A 21,659-nucleotide genomic window follows, 5' to 3' on the forward strand; every position below is an offset into this window, starting at 1 on the left:
ATTTTTTTCAATAGGTAGTGGCAAGTTTTGGAGCTAATGCTCATGCTCTTGTTCCTCATAAGTCTCTACTATCCTGTAATGTCCTGGCAGTTGTAATTAGTGCTATGTGATGCTGCAGATGGATAAGCAGCCAGTCATAAAGGCAGACAGTAAGAACTGCATCATTTATACCATAAATACAACATAGGCTCACAAGTTAGCACAAATGCTCAGCATTTTCTTCCAAAAGTGCAGACAACTTAATGGAGGCTGCCAAAAATGCCAGAAGATTAAGTATAAAAAAAGATTTCCAGCAGAGCAACATGAAAAAATTGCCAGAAGGTAGGTTTATCTCTTATTTGTACCCAATGCACCGCAATCAGAGATGAGCTTCAAAGCTTTGGAAGGGGGGTGGCAATGTGGAGAGAAACATTTGCCTTCATTTTCAAAAAAGTGGCTGTAACATCAGCTTTCCTGTCATAACAGTTCTGCTATTTTAAAATGAAAATCAGTGTAAAAAGAAGGGTGAATATTATGCAGTCTGCTTGGCCTAGTGGATTTGTTAACTTACTAGTATTATAGTTTCTTTACTATACATGCTAATCAGAAAAATAATGTCTTCGAAGTTATGTTGGGGGACATAACAGAAAACACTTCTGCAGCCTGATTAAAAAAAAACAAACTTGAAGTATGCACTTTACAAAGTCATTTCCATTATTTTCCAATTAAATGTTCTTAGGTGTCTTCATCTCCAGTAATATAAAAGATGAATGAAATTCAGATATAAGCAAGAAAAAGGAGAAAGGGAGCCACTAAGGCAGCCAGGAAGATACTTTGTTGCACAGAAAATGACCTCACCCTTTCCACTGACTTTTTTTTTTTTTTTCCTTATTTGTTTCCAGTGAGTTCCCTTCCATTAAAAGCCACCAATGCTTCTGCAATGGCAGCTGATTGCACTTAGGTAGATAACACTGATAAATTGTATCTTATTTTAAATAATGGTTTATCTCACCTAGAAAGGAGTGCCCCAATCAGTCACTACCATAAAAGACTTACATAATATGGAAGAAAAAGTGCCTTCAATTTTCAGGTGCATTCTCTGTTCCTATTGGCAAGATGATAGGTTACACTGATAAGATGGATGCACTGTTCTATCTTAAAAATGGCCAATGTAGAAAGATGAAAAATCTTTCTTGCTAGAGAAAACTTGTCTTACAGAAATAGGAACAAGAGGGGACGTTTCAGCCCTGGGGAAGAATACACATATAATTCCAAGAATTCACTTGAGAGATGAATTCTGACTTAAAAAGAAATAAATAAGAAAATTTTTAAAAATCAGCACCTCTGGGCTAACTGACCAAAGAAGAAATAAAAAAATGAGTTAAACTTCTTGATATTGTATGTTCAGCACTTTTATGTCCTTTTGGACTTTCCGGTTCTGCTTCTATTACAGAACATCACTGTCACGCCTAAATCTCACTACTGTTCACTTTCCAATTCCTTATTAGTTGTCTTATTTCTTTATGATCAAAGTTGTTAGCACTTTAGAAATGTTCATTTAGATGAGGTGATGTAGACTTTGTCTAAAAAGAAAATATCTACCACAACAGTCAATTTAGTTGTAGAGAGGAACATAAAATATGAATCCACTGTCTCTGTCTTTTCCTCTGACAACGTGATTGAAAGTAAAAGGAAATTTGCTCAGTGATTCTAAATTAACTAACACAGGCTAAAACTTGTGAATGTTGTATTCAAAGGGTGAGGCTCCAGTGACATGTCCCAAGCACACAGGAGATAAGAGTTCCAGTCTCTTGGGGCAACTGCGGCTTCTAGCAGAAAACAATGGCCACTAGTGATGGCACAATGTGAAAGATAGCAGGAGCAGCCAAATCCTGGCACTTAAAAGTTTATATTGCCTCAAATTACACTTGACTTTGTACATAGTTAAAATTAAACTCTTCCATAGTTCTAAAGCCACTGCCTGGTAGCAAAGGAATTGCTAGGAAAGATTACACACGCACACAAAACAACAACAACAAAAACCCAAAACACAAACAAACAAAAAATCAACCAAAACCCACGGAAAAGTCCTGAACCAAAACCACGTAAGTCTTAATGTAGTTAGGAAAGTAAGTATCAGACAAAAACTGTAACTTGCCACAACTGCTCCTTAAGAAGAATGCTTTTTAGTAATACTATTTCTATTTGATTATTCCTTTCCTTACTCATTGTACTGCTTAGATACCACGATCTAGATCAGAAAAAGTGGTGGCTTGACTTCCTAGCAAAACCCGATGCAGACAATCTCTTTGACAGAGGGAACAGTGAAGTATATCAATGAATGAGGATGCCATCCACACTGTAGCCTGAAGTCATCTGTGTGGGGGATTAGCAAGAAAAACTGGTTTAGATCTGTGTAGCTCAGAACAGAGATGTCAGTCAGAATTAAGTGCAGGAAAACCAGAGCTGTTCAGATCAACACGGGACTTCTAGCCAATATAGCCAGAACTGACACCATTCTGATAATACTGAAGCTAGAATTTGCTAGCATACATAAAGATTTGGTTCACTTTGTATGCACCATTTGTGTTGGAAAGAGTATCTTGATGTCATGTCTATTTCTTTAGAGGGAACTAGGGGTAAAACTCCTCTTTTGTAGTTTCTGAGGAAGTCTTCACTGCCAAAAAGCCACACTGAGTGAACACTACACACAATTCACTTCTAGTCCTTGTTTTATGAATATACATATACTACGAAGCAAGGAATCCTTCAATAGTGCAATAACAAGTTGGGTGTTTTCATATTGAGAAGGTGTTGTTCTATAAAACAGCTTTTCAAAAGCAGAATCAGCTGATGACTGCTGGTAGGAAGGTTTATTTCTAGACAATCTCTCCAATCATTGCCATGATTTTCTGCAAAAGCTAAAAAAAATAAGAAAAATACGTAATTTCATAAATAAACCTTACTTTTTGGAACTACTGAACCCCTCATCACAACAATTAAGTCAAGTACATAGCTGTTCTTAGACACCTATAGTAGCACTCCCAGATACTGAAACATCCCAAACTGCAGCCACACCAGAAAATAACCTTACTGTGGAAACCGTGCAACCTCCTTGGAACTGTACCTTGTACAGGTATTAGTGAGCACAGCATTTCACACAACACCTGGTATTTTAAAATAAGAAATAATACATAAATGGTTCCAGAGGCAAATCTAGACAAATATTTGCGGAGACATTTATCAGTAAAAACCAGGCAATTATTTTGAGGAATTGCTATCAAAAGGTAAGTCTGTACTTTGGCCAAGCTGTACAGAAGCTCTTTTTCATCATCATGGCTGGGCTTCGTGAACGAAGATATGGGAAGGGCTCTACCCACACTTGTTACAAGCGCACTGATGGCTAAAAAGGCCAATGCGGGATAGGCAAGTCCGGTTGCAAAAGGCACAGCGGAAAGTCTCCTTAGGCGGTCAGAAGATGCCTGTTGGCCGTGGTTAGCCAACCGGGTGGAGGGTGGAGATGATCTTTGGTTAGGCCACCTTTTCTAGGCCCCTCTCCATGTGGAGCAAGTAGTGCTCTCCTTGAAAAAGGCTGCTTGGTCATGTTGCCGAACAAGACTGTCATCTCTGGGGTCAGTCTCAAGTGACCAATGTCCTGACCTGCCTGCCTGCAGGGTTGGGTCTGCGGCTTCCAGTGCACCTTATCACCTGCCATTTCGTCCCTCGCCTGTCGCTACACGAAGGTTACACCTGCATTTGTGATGTCAAGCCTGCGCAATGGATTTTTTAGGTGAGGCCCAGTGTGCGCAGAACGGGCCCCATCCTTTATTCCTAAGCTTCATCTGCCAGGGCCTAGCGAGCTTGGACAGTGACAGCAAAGTCCTCAGGACGTAGGTTTAGTTAGAGTATCCTTCTCTTAGATGGATGGCCTTACAGGGCTAAACGAGCTCCATCTGCTCGGGTTTGGAGTTAGAGTTGTCCTTCTCCTAGGATAGTTGCCGGGAGGCCAGCGAGCCCATCCTGCCCACGGACACACTTAGTCTGACCCTTCAGTTGAGACCTGTGTCTGGCATGGGAGACCCTATCGGAGGCATGTGCCACCACCAGCAGAGCTTGCAACCTCGTAAGGGCACACAAGCTTCTCCCCCGCAACAAGGGGGTGTCTGTGGAGAAGACAGAAGCTCTACTTTGAGAATAAACAAGGCAGGCTAGAATATATGATTGCTGTAAGTCATTTCTTGATTAAAAACTAAGGAGCTTTGTTTCACAATGTGACTAAAGCAAAACAGCACTGGGAAAACTGTCTCAGGAAGTCCACACACAATATAAATCATAGCCAGTTTTTCCATACCTTTCTAGACGCAGGAACTCCTAAAATATCAAACCAATGTAACTTGAAGTTGAATACTCAACCAACAGAAGACTCTGTAGACATATTTCTCAAAAGAGATCTGTAATCTACATCTCTCTCTCTCTCTATATATATATATATACACATATAATAGCATTAGCAATTTTTATTTACTCAGCTGTTTCTTCTTCACACATTGTATCCTTCTACCTTCTATTCTATACTTAACACCTGTAGCATACACTAGTAGGTAGCATTTTTTCTTGGATTAAATGGCCTGATGCAGGGTCAATGACATAAAGAGGAAGCTTTGCATGGGCTTCACTAACTATGGATCAGGATTTGAGATAGAAACGCAAGATCTTTGTACCAAAGTGCTACCCTCAAAAATATCTTTTGTCTGTTATCAATGTTAAGGATTTCAAATCAGTTATCATTAACAGCAGTCATTAATTTTACGATTATATTCTTATTGTAAATTTCCTTGAATTTAAACTACACGCTGTGACTCACTGATTACTGACAAAGGAAAAAACTCAAACCTTCATTCACACAATAAGGCTTGGGTCCCAGGAAACATGTCTCCCATCATGCATTCCATTCAGAATTTCAACATCATCTTCTGCTATCGTAAAATCAAACACCTATGGGAATGCACATAGAGTTAATGTCATGAATGCAGAATGAGGAGTGTTTCTGTTATTTAAACTGACCAAAACTCATTAAAATCTGAGGCATACTTTTTCTATATTTTTCTCCTGGAAATTCTTATATTCTGTCATACATAAATATTCAACTAAGGGCCCACTGGGTCCTTTGCTCCTTTTGTGAATCATTTTTACTTGTAGACTCTGTTAAGATGGTTTCATGGTGCCTTGGCCTCAGGCAAGGGTCCAAGACAGTGGCAGTATTAAAGCTGTTTTCAACGGCACTCCGTATGGTCCACTCTATATGGTTGTTGCCTGAGGTATATGAATACCCTGACTGCAATCCCTCCAGAAACCTAGGCTCAGTATTTCACTTGTATCCCAATGTCCAGTTTAGCATGTTACAGTTTTTTCCCTCAGAACTTCAGTCAAAGAGAATTATTAGAAAGCATCAAGATGTTCACAAAGCTAGTAAACCAAGGCTATATCTATATTTTCTACACGTACTTAGACAAAACACTCATGGATCACTAATACAGAAACAGCGCTACAATGCCTCAGTACTAACTCGAAAGCAACCACCTGTCTTCATGCAGAGGTTCTTAGAGCCACCGACCTCTCCTGTGGTGAGACCTGCAACATGAATGACCGTGTCAGTGTTTTCTCTGCAGGTGTCTTATTCGGACATTATCACTTCAGAACTGAAGGTGCCTTAAGTTGATCTGTTGCCCTAGTCAGAGCTCCTCCATACTGAACAAAAAGATCCCGTGGAGACTGAACTGCTGCCAAATGAGCTCCTCCCATCCTGCATTATCCAGCAATCAGTCTGCTGGAATGAGCCTTGTGAAACCTCAGTGCTCAAGCTTTTTAAACCTAAACCAGAGACTAGTCACAGAACTAGAAAATACTTTATACTATCCTGTATCATATCATATCATGATATGAAGTCCATACCTTCACTATCTTGACTAGAGGTGGTAGAGTCAGGCCAGCACATTGGCATGGGGGAAAGAAGGAAAAAAAAAAAAAATAAAGGGAGATGTGATAAACAACATTCAGTTCTCCCTTCCCTCTCTCTATCCTAAGAGTTTTAGATTTTGCTGCAAAGCATTCCCTCAGTTGTGCAAAATGAATTGGTGGGGGCATAGAGCAAACTGTAAAAAACAGACTTAATCTGGATTTAAAATAGCATTGGGAAAATAAAATTAATACGGATTTTCAACCCGGTTTTGTTCTCCGATTTGGTTCACGATACAGTACCACAAGTACCACAAGCTGTGCTTGTACCACAGAAGGCAGTGAGAACGTCAGAATAAATAGTCAAGGCAGAGACTACAGAAACAGGCATAGCCAATAGCAGAGATCCTTATTACATTGTACGTTGATTTACACCTACACACACACACACAGTGATTTAACCAGCAGACAGAAGTTTCCTATCTTCTTGCAAAGTTTCTTCCTGATTTGCCGAACATTTTATATGCCTGTGATATTTTTGGAAGAAACAAGGTTGCTGTGGTTTCCTCTCCCCTCCCCCAAAGAAAGCACATTTTCAGATTACAGAAATGGAGAGAAAAATTAAGTAATGATTTAAAAATATTTGTTATGAAAAGTAAATTCAAATAGGGTGAGGGGAATCATTCTGCCAATCCTCATCTGTTCCCCACTTTTTGTTTTCCATTCCCTTCCTGCTGGGATCTTCAAGCAAGTTGAGCTGGAGGAAGACTGCAAGGAAAAAGTCAGCTCTGGCAGGACAGTGATCTCTTTAGAAAGTGTCTATGTGGGATTTCCTCAAGGGAATTTTACAGCTTTCATGCAATGTTATGCATAGCATACAAACTCCTTCCACTGACCTATGTGCCTACCATAAAAAGGGCCCAACCATAACCAGATTAGGATGTTCTGCAATTAGCTAAGTCATAAACAAAAATACTACTAATAAAAATCAACTATGAAAGGTCTTTCTATGGATATCTTTTTTTTTTATACACAGTGATTAGCTCTCCAGTTAATTTCTGATATTTGTGAACTACGGTTTTCTACTATACTGTAATGACTTTATAGTATGACAATGTGCCAATGTAAAATTGGGCGGGCAAACCAAAATATTAAAACCAGCAATTCAGATGTTACTCAGACTTGAGTCCATAAGCAAATCTTACCTTGCAGTTTTCCTCTACCCTTTCTGGTTTTGTGGACTTTGGAATAGTGACAATCCCATTCTGAAAAACATAATGCTTCTCATCATTAAAATGTACAAAAAGAAACTGATCCATCTTCAAAACATTTCAAGACATTTCTGATGTTTTCCAAGGTTTTAATTTCATGTTTCAGAGGACACGGACATTTCTATATGCTATTTTTAATTGCAGTTATATATACTGCGTTAAATTCCAACACAGGTTATGTTGTTTATGTCAATGTAATACAGTATTCACTGCTCAGTACTTTGTGTCGCATGATAGAAATGGAATGATACCCCATACTGTTTGTAATATTTAGTTCGAAAATATCTCTGTTGGCAGTTCTTTTTACTCTCTAGTCAGATTATTAGCATATTTAAAATATCGCCATGCTTTGTGTACTATATTCCAAGTTTCCAGTACAACACAGTTAGTTCACGTGATATCAACATATAAAAGGCAAAAATACTCCTCACATAAATTCTGGTTTGATGCACAAAATATGAATGATTTGCATTTCTTCCTGAGAGAGGAGGCAAGTTTTCATCACCACCCACCATTACCTGTATGCTCCAGCGTATGCAAATCTGTGCTGGAGTTCTGCCATACTTCTTTGCCAGTTGAATGATACTAGGATGAGTGAGTGCTTCACCTTTGGCTAAAGGACAGTATCCCTCAAAAACAATACCTCTGCTCCTACAATAATCAACCAGCTCCTGAGGTCTTTGGAAAGGGTGGTATTCAACCTTCAAGAAATAGAAATAAACGTGTAGTAAAATCCTTGAGAGTACATTTAGTAGAAAACATCATTGATAAATGAAAATACTTTTTCTCTCATTTTAAAAGAACAACGTGAGTGAAATCACTGCTTCTGGGAGACAGATGCAAGTTACTAGTTTTAGAAGACATGTGAAGGATGTTAACCCACAAGCATTTTGCCATTAATCGGCATGATATTTGATTATGTATTTTATGTTTCCCCCAGAAGTAAGGCGCATGGAGCAGTTGTCTGTCCTACCTGCAGCTGGACTTGCACTCCTGTTCTGCTCCAGCTTCTGAGAAATACACACAAATGCATAGCAGAAGGCAGCAGCAGGTCACTGCTATTGGTGATTTAAGACTATCTTCTCTTCTTCAAATCTACTTCCTTTCCTGTTTCTTTACAAACTGTCTTAGAGTTACACAGGCAAGGGGAGGGGGCTGGGCAGGGACTGGGTTTGCAAGAGACCAACCAGAACAATTTGCCTAGGGTGAGGGCCTGACCTCGGAAGCAGAGTCTGTTGGCATGGAGCGTACATGGAAAATCCTGTATTCTGTGTGCGGTGTCACCAATAGCTTATGCAGGGAAGCAATCATGCTGTGGAATGAAGTGTAAAGGAGACTCTTTGTAGGAAGGAAGATCACAAATTGCCAAGAGCCAGTTAACAAAGGAAAAGTAACAAGCTACAAAGAGTTGTTGGAAGCGAAAGGAAACATAAGTTATTGGAAGCTAAGGATCTCGAAGTGCCATGAATTCTGGCATGTAGCAAAAGTCAAAAGAGAACCAATGTGATATTCTTTAATATGTTATTTAAATAAGTATTTCACAGTTTACGCACTCTAAGAAGCATGCCTTCCTCTGCACTCAGATGAAAATGGGTTGTGTTTTCTTTTATAAAATACATAACCATGTGATGTATTTCTGTGACTAGCCGTCCCCATTGTTCCAGTGATCTAACTCTTGCGCATTTTGAAGAAAAACACTCTCCTGAACAATTACCTCAACACATGGAATCTGGAAAATTTCTTCTGCCACAAAGAGGACAAATGAACATTTCCTGTTTCTCATCTTTAGTACATGTTGTCTTTTCAGACAACAATAGTTGGGAACAATAGGCTGGCAGTCATTCAATCTGCGCTAAGAAAAAACTGCCCCTGGAAGGCTGGGCTGAGTCAGCCTAAAGCTGCTATGATCTAAATTACTAGGTGGACTCGGGAACAAGGTTCAAGCAGCAGACATCCATGTCTTCAACCTTTGATGTTTCTCGACCTTTGAGTAGCCTTTGTATTTCATGTTTATATGTGTAAGACCAGTGTTTAGGTCATACAGTTACTCACTTGTTTGTAACTGAGCGGACTAGAAAATACTCAACTGTTTTTATGCAAAACTATGAGGGGAAAGAAGAAAGAGCAAGCAGGGTGTATGTATTACATGATTGTTACAATAGAAGTAAGCAATTTCAGTACACATTCTTTAAACAAAGTATAACAAATAACATAGCCTAGAAAATAATAAGGAAAGAATGATGTATTTAGGATCAAAATGCTGAAAAATCTGCAGTACTCCTATGGCATCAGGTGATTCCTTAAGCATTTACTACTAATATAACTGCAAGCAGAATCTACCTGCTAGGCTAGTAAGATTTCTAGGCAGCACAGTTCCAGGTTACAACAGAAGCATTTAAAGCAAGAAAAACATGCTGCAATGTCACCTGCCTGCTTCGCAAGCAGAACACACAGCAACAACTACTTCCCACTTGGGATACTTTGTGCCTTTTACTGAATCATAAGACTCCCAGATTTTGTGAATGAAATTTTGGCACATGTAGTTGTGTGCTGGTAGCAGCAAATATTTTTCCTCCTTAAATATATTGTTAAAATAATCAAAGACATAAAATAAAATACAATATAAGCACTTGTGAATTTATTTTTCTTGAGAAAACTTTCTGGAAGATCCTAGCAGCATCTGAACGCAAGGGACTAGCATCCTGGGCTATAACAGGCATAGGGTGAGTGACCAGCATGTGCTTCCCCTCAAAATAATAATTCCTACTTCCTGGCTTGCCCCACCCCTTGCTATTTTAGTCATCAAACTCTTCTCAGGCGAGGGCGGTCCATCATATGGTAGTAGAAGATCTTGATCTTTTCTGGCACTCTACCCTGATTTGTGCATAAACACTGGCATTTGTTTAATAAAACAGTTTGCAGTTCACATTACAGAGCTCTTCGCCAGCCACAGAGGAACTCTAAGTAAGCGCTGTTTTTTATGACAGTCAGCGCAATGGGGAAAAGTTAAGGCTAATAAAAATCCTGACACACAGACCTAGACAGTCATACCTTGGATGACGGTATACAAAAGCCTCCCTCTTTCCACCCTGCTGTGGGTTCTTTTCACTTTATAAAGTTTCTCCGCATCTGGACGTCAGTCAGTTTGTCAATGGGAATGCACAGTGTTAGAATTATTTCTCTTTAGTGAAAACATTTCTAGGCTTATATTTCAGTTTTAAATAGAGGAACATTTCAGGTGAGTTTATGTACAAAGGGGTCGTTTCCTCAAAATACTAATGCATTTCTATCTTGTAAAAATTTACACCACAGATCTCAATATTAATAACAATATTCACAACATTACTAAAACTCCCTGAGGTCATTACACGGTAATTTGCAGTTCTATAAAAGTAGAAAAAATATGATGAGCATTCTCACATGGAATTAAGAGAGGAACAGTTTATATTTTGTTTCAGTGTATCACTTTATTAAATGAAACATATATATTAAATTCTTTAAATTTTTTTTTTCCCTAATGAGTGACAGGCATAAGAACCTTCAAAGAGACTTCAAAGACTTCCTTGAACATTCAAACTTACTACTGCAAAGTCAATTACAAACTCTGGAATACAAACCTGTAACTTTTACATTGTAGGTTTCATTCTACATGATGCTAGAATGAAGTATTTCTCATAATTTTACTCAGTGTTTAACAGTAGAACAGTATTTGAAAATAAGTTCATTGAAAGAGTATGCTATTTTATGCATAAATATAGCACAGATCTTTTGTATTATAAATTCTGGACAGTGAAATAAGAATTCAGTATAGCACTTCCATTCCCAATTTAAGTTTAGGAATTCATTTGTTATTTCCCTTTAGTGAAAACATTAATTCAAGTCATCTCACCATTAGATTCAGTAACTCTCCAACACTAAGCAAGAAACAGAATAAACACTCTTTTGAGCATTATCTGAACTACACTTTCTAAGATTCCCGTAAGACTAAAAAGTGTAAGTGAATGCTACAACAATACTGTTCAAAGGGGAGCAGTTTGCAGTGGCAGGGATATTTCATTGCTGTTTTCTTTTGTTTGTCTTTAATTTGGAACAATGCTGTGCATCACCTTAAAGAAATGACTATCTGAATACAGCAGGGGCACCCTCCCACCCCCCAGTATCACGACTGTCTCGGCTTTATCTGCTCTTTTTCAGCCACAAAAAAAACCAAGCTACCATCAAAACCCAACTTTTCTCCATTAGTTCTACTGACACACTAGAACTGGTAACATTTTGACATTGTGAGTAAGAGGAGATTTCAGAAGAAAACCATTTTCCATTGCAGTGATTCAGGAGGACACTGAGAGGCTATTCTTATTTAACAGACAGTAACATCTTAAGCCAAACTCCAGTGAGACTTTGAAGATGTCCATTTCCGAAAAGAAGATGCAATTGAATTTTGGCAAACTCACCGATTCTTAATTGGTCACCAACTTGCCCATCTTAAAACATATTTCAATGTTTTGAGTAACTGAATTTAAATATTTTATACAGTTTTATATTAATGTAACATTACTAATAATTGTCCTTTAGTAACCCTTAGTCTAGTGGACAGCAGGTTGGGTGTTAGGTTCCAACAGTCACGTTCTGAGTGACCTTTTTGTGGCTGTTTATGACACAAAACCATACACGGCAGCCAGAAATCCTCTCTCCACCTGTACAAAGGGGAAAAGCATGCACCTGCACTGCATCCATGCCAGTTCCCAGTTCTGTGTCAGCATAAGCACACTTTCACTGGTGGGAGGCGGCAGCAACGGAGGCATGAACTTCCAGCACAGCTGTGGGCAGAAGAAATCTGCAACAAGGGAATAGTTGGCAGTGTCCTGGAAGTCTGCTGGTACGTAAGTGGCCATTTGACATCTGCCTAGGGCAGCAAAAAATTTTTCCAGGGTTCTTGCAAGACCTTCCTAAATTACAAGTTCAATGAATTTAATGCGATCTTGAAATATGAATATGAAATAAGGGGGGGAGCAAGGGAAAGAAAGCACCCTTGTACATAATCACCTGAGCCTTTCAGTGTTGCTTGGAGGAATTATATAAAATATTTGAACACAGTCTCTCCAAAACCTTGTTCACTCTGGAGATGCTAAATGTTCAGATGCTAAATGTTCCTTGAATTTTATTTCTAAACTGTTTTATCATCAAAAAATGGCACATGGACCATATGTTTGTACCTTAAGCCACAAGCACGTAGCCTGGGAGAAACCGGGTAAAAGAAAGGAGGGAGGACTCCACTCTCCTCCCTTTGGGTCATCTTCTTGAATGGTTTTCAATACGTACATAGAAATGAAAGAGAAGAAATTGTATGACTAAGGCTAGTTTGGGTGTTGTCTTTCAGACACAGGGGTGGAGAGGAGATTATTAACCAAAAAAACCAAAGCAAAAACCCAAACCCAGATACTTTAAATATATTTATCCACTCACCTGATTAACATGTGGAGTAATCACACAGTCTTCCCTTAGTTGCTCAAGATGACTGATAAGAAAGTTGCTTACACCAATTGATCTGCACAAACCTAATGAGAAATAGAACAAGAAAAAGCTTTGGGACAATGCTAACTATGTGGGATGGTGATTTGAAAAATATTACTTTCAAGAGACAAAATAGTTGTAGGCACCTATTTGTATAGCAAAATACTGCAAAGTAACACAGAAAAATAGTACCAAAATCTAGTTTGACGGTATTATCTGAAATCACGTTTGTCGCAGTCACACTAGGAAATAATTTTAAAATCTAAACACACTGGAAACTCCCGAGTGTATAAAAACTCCAGCCTAAATTCTGGGAAAGGCTGATGTAGTATAAGCAAAGAACAATTGGTCTCCATGAGAATGAAAAGAAGGAAATGGTGTTCTGAGCAGCTTGCCAAAACTAAAGGAAAGTGGAACATTTACTGAAGACTAATAAGGTGTGAGCAATATAGCACAAGGACACACAGTCCAAATGAACTATTGTAGCACCACTTATATTTCTATTAGACCATTATATGCTCTATAAAACTTGGCATAAAAAATATATTCAAGTCAGTAGTATCTAACGAGAACCAAGAAGCTTAAAAACGTATCTAGATTTCTTAGCTCCTGCTGACATGCAAATAAAGCTGAATGGCACATGGGTGATATGAAGATTATTTTTTTACTAAGCCTTAAGTGTGCACACACATGTATAAATTAAATGCTGACAGTCCTGAAATTGGATGTCTTCCTTCAAACCTCAGATATGATAAAAGCACAACTCCCAATACCGGCCTGCCACCACCCCTCAACCCTGACTTATCTTTCATAATTTGGGCCTCACACTGTGCTAAGCCCAGTAAATAGCGAAACCAACTGTGGTCATGCTGGCAGGGGGCTCCTGAGGCTGTGGATTCTGTGGACTATGAATCAGAGTAATTTCTTCAGTATACGAACTTTGTCTTGATTGACTTGACCTGCACTGGGAAGTCTGACCCAAGGTGTGCAAGCACACCTTGTTGATCCAGTATTTGTGTCAATTCTATATACTGTACATGCATGTGCTTATCTATATACACACATACAAATATCTATAGCAAAAGAGAAAGGAATTACGCTAAAAGTTATAGGGTTTTTTTTTTCAGAAAGACATTAGACAATTTCAGGCATTTGACATCAAAAGAATAATTTGTGGACTGAAATTGCCCTCCTTTCACAGTTAAAAATTGCCACTTTCTTGAGGTCAGCAGGGAACTATGTGGAGCTGCCTTGATTTGAAGCTGGAATACAGCCACATAAAAAGAACTTACTAATACAACTGAGACACGTAAATACGATAAAAGGAAGGATTTTATTCAAAGCAAAAGCTAATGAAAATGCTGGAAAAATGTACTAACGGGGTACTTATTCCTAAAATGCCTATGTTTTATTGACATAAAAAACCCAAACAACTCTCAATTAAACTATAAATTGGCATATAAAAATATGAGCTACGAGATTACAAAGTATCTTGAATTTGCAGGTTAGATTTACCTGAACAAAACAATGAAATTAACTTCTCTGGTCTGCTATGAAATTCTGCACATGAAGTTAGTTTATTGCTAATCTTTATAAACAGATTGCTAAAGCGCTGAGAAAATTCACAACCCAGTTTTGCATTTAAAAAGTCACTAACCATATAAAAATACTTAACTTGACTGCTCTGTTGCTTTCACACATTTTAGCAGCACAAGCAGATAAGATGCAGAGCAGCAAAACCTGCAAGTATGCACTTTCACTTTTTAATGTGGTTTCTTTCATAAAATACAGAAAGGAGAAAAAACACACTAGAAACTAAAATGCTAGACAGCCGTCCCTTACAGAAATGATAATTGTTCAAGATGTGTAACATAATTAGGTAATAACCTGCACTATAGCAATTTGCATAATTTGTATGTGATCTGCCAGAAGAAGCAAAATCTGAGCTTTTGACTTCTGCTGACAAACAACCTTGGGGTGTCAATACTAATAAATCATTATGCCAAAGTAGTCAGATAAACACTTGCAGTTTTAATACAATGGTAAACCAAAATATTATACTCCATTGTTGAAAGCTAAGGAGTTACATGCTGGTTTTGCCCTTGAAGCATAGAGCTTTTATTTCAGGCTGAAATAAAACAAAACTCAAATCATAGACATAAAATATGAAAGGGTTTATTAAACTTATCCACTTCCACAGAAAGCTTCCATTTTTTTTGCCTACAATATACTTTCAAGATGTTTTGATTCTAGCATACTTCTCATAGGAGACTTTGATGTCTGTTGCTTTCACTGGAGGTTTTTTTTAGATTTCCCATCAAGAAATTTCAGGTCAATCACGTTTTGTCTTAAATCATCTGAGCTGCTCCTACTAAAATCATTACTATGGTATTACTGTGTTTAGAGTGAAGTTGCACAGAGAAAGCTAATTCAAAATTGCCAAGAAAGTAAACATTTTTTCTAGACAACAAAGAAACAATAATTAGAATTTCAGTGTTTTTGTTGAACCAACAGCTTCTTAACATTTTTTGGTTTTTAAGGGAGTACAATTAAACCATTAAAATATTTAATTTTCGTTTATCCACATGTTTCGTTCTGGTAAAGTTAGAACCCTTGGTTTCAACTTCATTGCTTTGTTTTTAGTCAGTCTAATATATGACAAAATGTTTGGACTTTTGTATTTAATTACAATATAAAATACAATAAATATGAAAACAATTGCAAAGCCTGACAGTATTAATCTTATTTCAGTGCATGGTGGGAATATGAATTCAAAACACTGGAATTTCCTGAAAAATAGAGACTCTAAATATCAATGGTTTCTAGTATACTTCCATACAATCAATGGATTCTACTCCAGAGCATTGCTTCCATTTGCTTGATAGAAGATTAACAGGTTGCTCTCCGCTGCCTAAATCTAGGAAAGACTGCCTTAAAGCAAGGGATTAGCCACCATGATTTTCACATTTACACCTGCTGGATTATTTCCTAAGAATGAAAAATTAGAAAATTATAGTCTGGTTAGCTCCCAGGCCTTATCCAACAGACCACCAATTGTGACTATGTATATATCAAACAAGATTCATTAAATGTTCATATCAGGAGCAGAAACAAAAAAATACATACTGAGAAACCTGCGTAAAAGAGTCCTAACTCAGTGTCTTGAAACAACTTGGGACACACACACATTTCCTTATATGTCCTCTCACAGAGCTCAGACAGAGGTAGATTCCCCAGAATCTGTGCCACAGGGACACACTAGAGTGCTCTTGGAAAGGGGGAAAGAAAGAACATTTATGTCCAATTTAATACCCATTTAGTGTGCTTCAAAATCCCATTTCAGACAATTAAGGCACAACTCATGTCTTAGTTGTTGTGACAGTAGGTGATTTTAATGTCTATACTTCTTTTTAACTTAGCCAGTCTAACTAGTCCGGAAGTTCAGGTCCTCTGAGATAAAAGCTTGCAGTGTGCTAGCTGCAATCCCTCTAGAAAGTATATTTTTTAAAAATACACATTTATATGGTCTTATTTATAAAGTCACAGAGCTTTGACTCCAGGAGAGAAAGCATCCTCCTCATCTGCTTGAGGAAATGAGTGATCTGGCCCCTATGAAGCAGATTCTGAGAAAGTGCCAGGTGCAATAAACCGAGATTGCAATTCCCCATTAGCTCCCAAAGCTTGCTGAGGCTTTGTCCTACTCCTTGTCACTCTGACTTCACAGGCTTGAAGGAAAATTTGGCAGTGATGCTTCTTTTATGCATGCTAAAAATTGACTGACCACAATGGTGCAACAGAAATTTTCATCCATCTTTGAAAAACGATCATGAAACCCTGCAAGACACATTAGAAAACATATTGGCAAAATAATGGCTGATTTTTATGGGAAAAAATTAGTATCTTTTCTATTCTACACAAGAAAAACCTTCAGCTTCCACCACACTGGTAATTTCACCACTCTATATTACTCCCAGCTGCTGTAAAGCAATGCATCATGCTAATGGGAACTTCTCTGCAATATAGTTAGTTGTGTATTAAGCTTAAAGCATTTTTTTTATGGGAACCTAGAGAATGATTGGGTATTTTTTCCCTTACTTGGTATAATACCAAATTATGCAAAGTTTGACTGGCACTGTTAGTCCCGCAACAAAAAAAGCATAAATACATTGCCTTGGCACCACGACATTGTTTTAGTACAATAGTGAGCCTTATCTTTCTCTAGCACTACTATGGATTTTTATCAAACTTCTAAATATGCTCTGGAACATTAAATGTACAAAGTTCAGAGCAGAAAGGTTTTTCAAATGACAAAACTGGATACTGAGCTTGTGAAGCCCATTTTCCTCCCCCTCCCTGCTGCTCTACATGAGTCAGAGCAAGGGAGAATTCCCACGTCCAGTGAACAGTGCCCGTTCTGTTACATCTTCTATTCAGGCCACAGAATAAAAACACAAATGGATCCACTTTTCACAAGAGGTCAACTGCAGTAACTGTATCTTTATTAAAGAAGGTTACACAGGTTGGAAAGGTCCACATTCTCTCTGATATGCATGCTAAGAGCTTCTCCGTGGATAAATGGTATTACTCATAGAAATTAGATTCAATTCCAGCACAGCTTGCTAATCAAAGCTGTAACCTGACTGTCCCACATGCAAACTGCAAGCCAAAGCCCTGATAAAAAAAGCAGATGGCTCTTAGAACCAATAAGGAATTAAGCTCTAAATCTATGAAATAACACTTGTTCACATTTCACAGATTAAGAAACACAGACACCAAAAGGCTGTGTCCTGTTCAAGACACACAGGAAGACTGTGGCAAAATTGAAAATACAAAAATCATGCTTCCTCCCACAAAGGATTTCTTATTAATTACCACAGTATAGGTGCTTATCTGCCCTGCTACTACAATTCTACGATCATTACTCCTGCTAGAGATCATCTGTGAACCACGATAAACTGTGAGGACAACAGGACAGCAACATGAGTAGAAGCCAAATTGCCAACTTCCGTGACTGAAAACTCATTATAAACACTGAATTTACACAACTGTTAAATTGCTAACTAAATAGTGTAATGCAGCCGTACTAGCTTAATGTATTCTGTCTCTTCGACCCTTGCTGCTCATTCTCAATACTTCCATGCAACGCTATCTTAGTTACGTTGACAAATTTCTTCGAGTTAACGTTATGAACCAGAAGAGATTTTTAAAAAAATCCACCCAAAAAGGCTGTTTGTCTGGTGGTTTTCAAAACTGAATCAACTCCCTTGTAGTCTCACAGATTCTCCCTTCTCTTTACATCAGTTTTAAGCATCTAGAAACATAGTGTGAACAGAACATGGACTTAAAACAATGCTGAAAATACGTTTTTATACCTAGAACAGTCTTCAGCTGCTCACAAACAGTTGGGCAAAACTGCAAAACGAACATGGCACAAGTATAAATCCTACTCTACCTTAAGTCACTATTGCCATCACATGCTGTTTTGTGAAAATGTGGTCAAAATTACCAGCAACGCAGCTAAGTGCTTAAAGGCTTTGAGAATACGTACCCTTAAAACTAGCACTTTAGAAGCATTATACACATATTATATGAAAGTATTAAGCACATAGATTATAAATAGTTTGTCCACTCTCTAACTACGATGGGCACACATTCCCAAATAGGGACACTTTTTGGACTTCTGTACCAGAGAGGATAATGATGAGTGATGTCAACAAAGCAGAATGGATTTACAACAGCTAAGAATCTAGGGCTTAAAATCAACACGTGCAAAATAGATAAATGATGCCTTTTCCCCAAACTGTGATTTATTGAGACAAAAAAGTTATTTTGGACAAAGACTTTCCTTTGAAATATATTACAGCATTGCCTTCTTCCCAGGGATTCCTGTGTTCACACTGGGACCTCTAGGCATTTCTGTGTGGCTACTCAAATGTGTACATTTGCTTTAAGTAAGCTAAACAAGAAGACTTATCTAAGTTTTTGACAAAAGTGATTCACTTGTTAGTAGAAAAGGTTTGAGGCTTATTCTTACATGTAGAATTACCCATGAGTCCTTAAAAAAAAACAAAGAAAAAAAGCAAAACATAACAAATGAGACTAGACATTTGTGCAAGTTTAGATTTGCTCTCACATTTACATCTGCAATTTCTTAAATAAGATTATGAAGACTTCTTTATGATCTTTTCCTAAATATGCGTGGTAGGGGTTTTTTTCATACGTTTTTAATTGCTGTCTTATCTGATCAACAGGGTGTGGTGCAACCTACATCCTCACCAACTGCAACCACCTTCAAACCATGAAAACACATTTCTGAAAATAACAAGCCCATGAGTTCTCTTCACCCTTACAAAGAGAATACTATAGATGTTGTGAAAAAGACGTGTTGCGAGGAAAATTAGTTATTTGCTTTTACTTATTAAAACTTTAGAGCAACTTATGTACACACAGTCACATATGACTTCTATCAGCATAAACATTCTTGATACTAATATTTGTGGAGCTCTAACACAAATGTTTGTGAATTGTCATCATTTGACAATATAAGCTTAGGTTATAAGTAATTTTTCAGTACAATAAAAGAAGAATGTGTCCTCTAAGAAAGGATGTACTAGAAATTTGTGGCACCTACACAAAAACTGTATTTGGTTTACTGAGCCCTCTCTCATACTTCCAAGAGCGACAGAAGATGGAGGAATGAAAGATGATGATTGACCTGGACTATGTCCAAGGATGAAAAAAGGTCATTAATACTGTTAAGGTTGATTAGATTTCTTCTCTCACTTAGAATTAAGCAAAACATAACTTTTTTTTTTTTTTCCAAGAACATGGCAACATGGCTTCAATTACTGGGCTAAACAAGTCAGTTACTTTATGGGACTCTCTTCAAATCACACATGAAGACATACGTTAAACTAACACATTAACAAAATAATTGTTAAACATAGAGAAATGGTCTTCAAAATAAATACGAAGTCATAAAACATTAAGGAATTTCTGATACAAGTATATTTCATGTAAGCATAAGCTGCATTGCTTACATTAAAAAGATAAGCAGAAAATTTTACTGTTAGTAAAGCAGCTCTGAGTCCCAGTGGGATCTGAACCCAAGACAACCACCACATTACTACTCTTGCCAATTTCAGGCAAAAAGCTGGCTGGAGGCCCTCGTTCTTCCCAGCATTTTTAGATGGAGGGACAAGTAATCATGCGCATATGTGTATGAAAAGGTTGCCGAGATGAAGGGCTAGCCACAATGCCAAAATCGAGGTCATTAAAGACACTGCATATGGAAGGGGTCATTTTGCTAGGAACAGACCAATTGCCAGTGAGCATATATAATGACTATTCGTTATGTCAAAGCAGCTCGCCACACCGCTTTCATCTGCCAGCACACCGATGCCTATACGAGAATGTTGCAGCTGTCAAGGGAACATCTGACTCAATGTATGTATCTTGGAATGGGATCTGTAGGCAGTCTGAGGTATTGGAGAGGATAATTGACACAAAATGACAATGTACGAGACCACAGAAATTCAAACCATAGCCTTGCTATTACAAGAATCCTAGCTAATTTCAGCTGTTACAACAGAAAGCGCTAGTTATTACGCACATATGTTTCACCGACCAAAACGAAGATGTTTTTCTCCCTTTCCCTCAGCACTGTTTAGCTCATAACTTCTCAAAGGAAAACATGTATGCAGACTGCTGAACAAAGAAACAGGGCTCGAATTCTCTGCCTCTCAGCGCTGAGGGACAGAAAAGGGACTTCTTTGCTCTTAAGACCTTGAGGCAGATGTACAGCAATGGAGTCACCCAGCTCCTGTGAAACAGCTCCAATCCAACCGGAGCAGATTAGTAAGTCACAGAAGATAACAAACCAACCAAACAAACCGAAACACACACTCTCAGGCATAACAGCATTTAAAGAAACTAATTCTTGAAACTGTAAGGTTGTCCTTAGCTAATAGAAACCAGTTTATCAATAAGATCTTCCCTGTGATGACTAAAGAGCTATCAGCTTGGTCTATCACATGTCACTCAGTACTTTTAAATGGAAGTTTTTAGTGCCTTTATTTTGTACTGTCAGTACAGGATACATTACAAGTCTGAAAACAATAAAGAAAATACTAATTATCCTCCCCCAATCATTTCTCTCTAATTCTCAACATAAAGAACCTGCAATGTCTGATCACTGGAAATTGCTGCAGTTCCTTAGGAGCTTTTCCAATAGAAAATCTTTGAATTGCTTGCGCTAACTACTGAGATCAGGTGCAGAATTCTGATCTCCTAGCTACCATCAGAGATGGCACAATTTCCTCGGGAAGCAAGGCTGTGTCTAAACGCATGCAGATCCTAGTGTCTGAAGACCATAAGACAAAGTAGAAATCTCTGCAGTGAATCCTTTCTTAACCAGCATGTGCATGTCTCCTGAATCAAATAGTGTTACAATTCACTAATATGATGAATAAGCATTCTCATATACATACAGTTTGTAAGTTTTGGTTGGAATGATGCAGTTGCTATAGGCTTGTATACCACATATGTAAATATTTATCTACCTTTGTTAACCAGGACTGTATGATATTTTTTCCTGGAAAGATATTAAAGGAAACCAGCAAATCTGAAGATTTGGTTCAGGATATATAACAGGAACAGTAAAAAAATCAAACTAAAAGTATAACTTTGCCTTGTTTGTAGGAAAGAGAGGATAGAGGGTAAAAATACACAAATTTCAGTTTAAAGACAGAAAGATGCTGGTAGGACTTTTATTGGACTCTAAGAAACTGAAGGATTTAGCCACAATAAAATGAAAGATAAACATGTTCAGGCAAAGACTGGAGCTCAGAGGCAAACCAGACAGACACCGGACCATGTTCCAGACACAACCCAGAGGGATTAACACACCTGAAGTGGGTAAAACTTTAAAGGTGTGTGTGATTT

At 38.0% G+C, this 21,659-nt stretch overlaps 1 protein-coding gene across 1 annotated transcript in view; it reads right to left on the reverse strand.

The window, feature by feature from the left end:
* Positions 1-4,878: 4,878 nt before the first annotated feature.
* Positions 4,879-21,659, reverse strand: part of LOC104271202 (uncharacterized oxidoreductase ZK1290.5-like) — a gene marked incomplete at its 5' end in the record, with an annotated part of 28,027 nt that continues 11,246 nt past the window's right edge. Inside the window, 4 exons of the mRNA XM_009865806.1 lie at positions 4,879-4,974; positions 7,140-7,199; positions 7,724-7,906; positions 12,669-12,760. Of these exons, the coding sequence (XP_009864108.1) occupies positions 4,879-4,974; positions 7,140-7,199; positions 7,724-7,906; positions 12,669-12,760 (431 nt within the window). The remainder of the gene's footprint in view (positions 4,975-7,139; positions 7,200-7,723; positions 7,907-12,668; positions 12,761-21,659) is intronic.

The sequence above is a fragment of the Apaloderma vittatum genome, unplaced genomic scaffold (genome assembly GCF_000703405.1).
Source record: "Apaloderma vittatum isolate BGI_N311 unplaced genomic scaffold, ASM70340v1 scaffold11903, whole genome shotgun sequence".
NCBI classification, from domain to species: Eukaryota; Metazoa; Chordata; class Aves; order Trogoniformes; family Trogonidae; genus Apaloderma; species Apaloderma vittatum.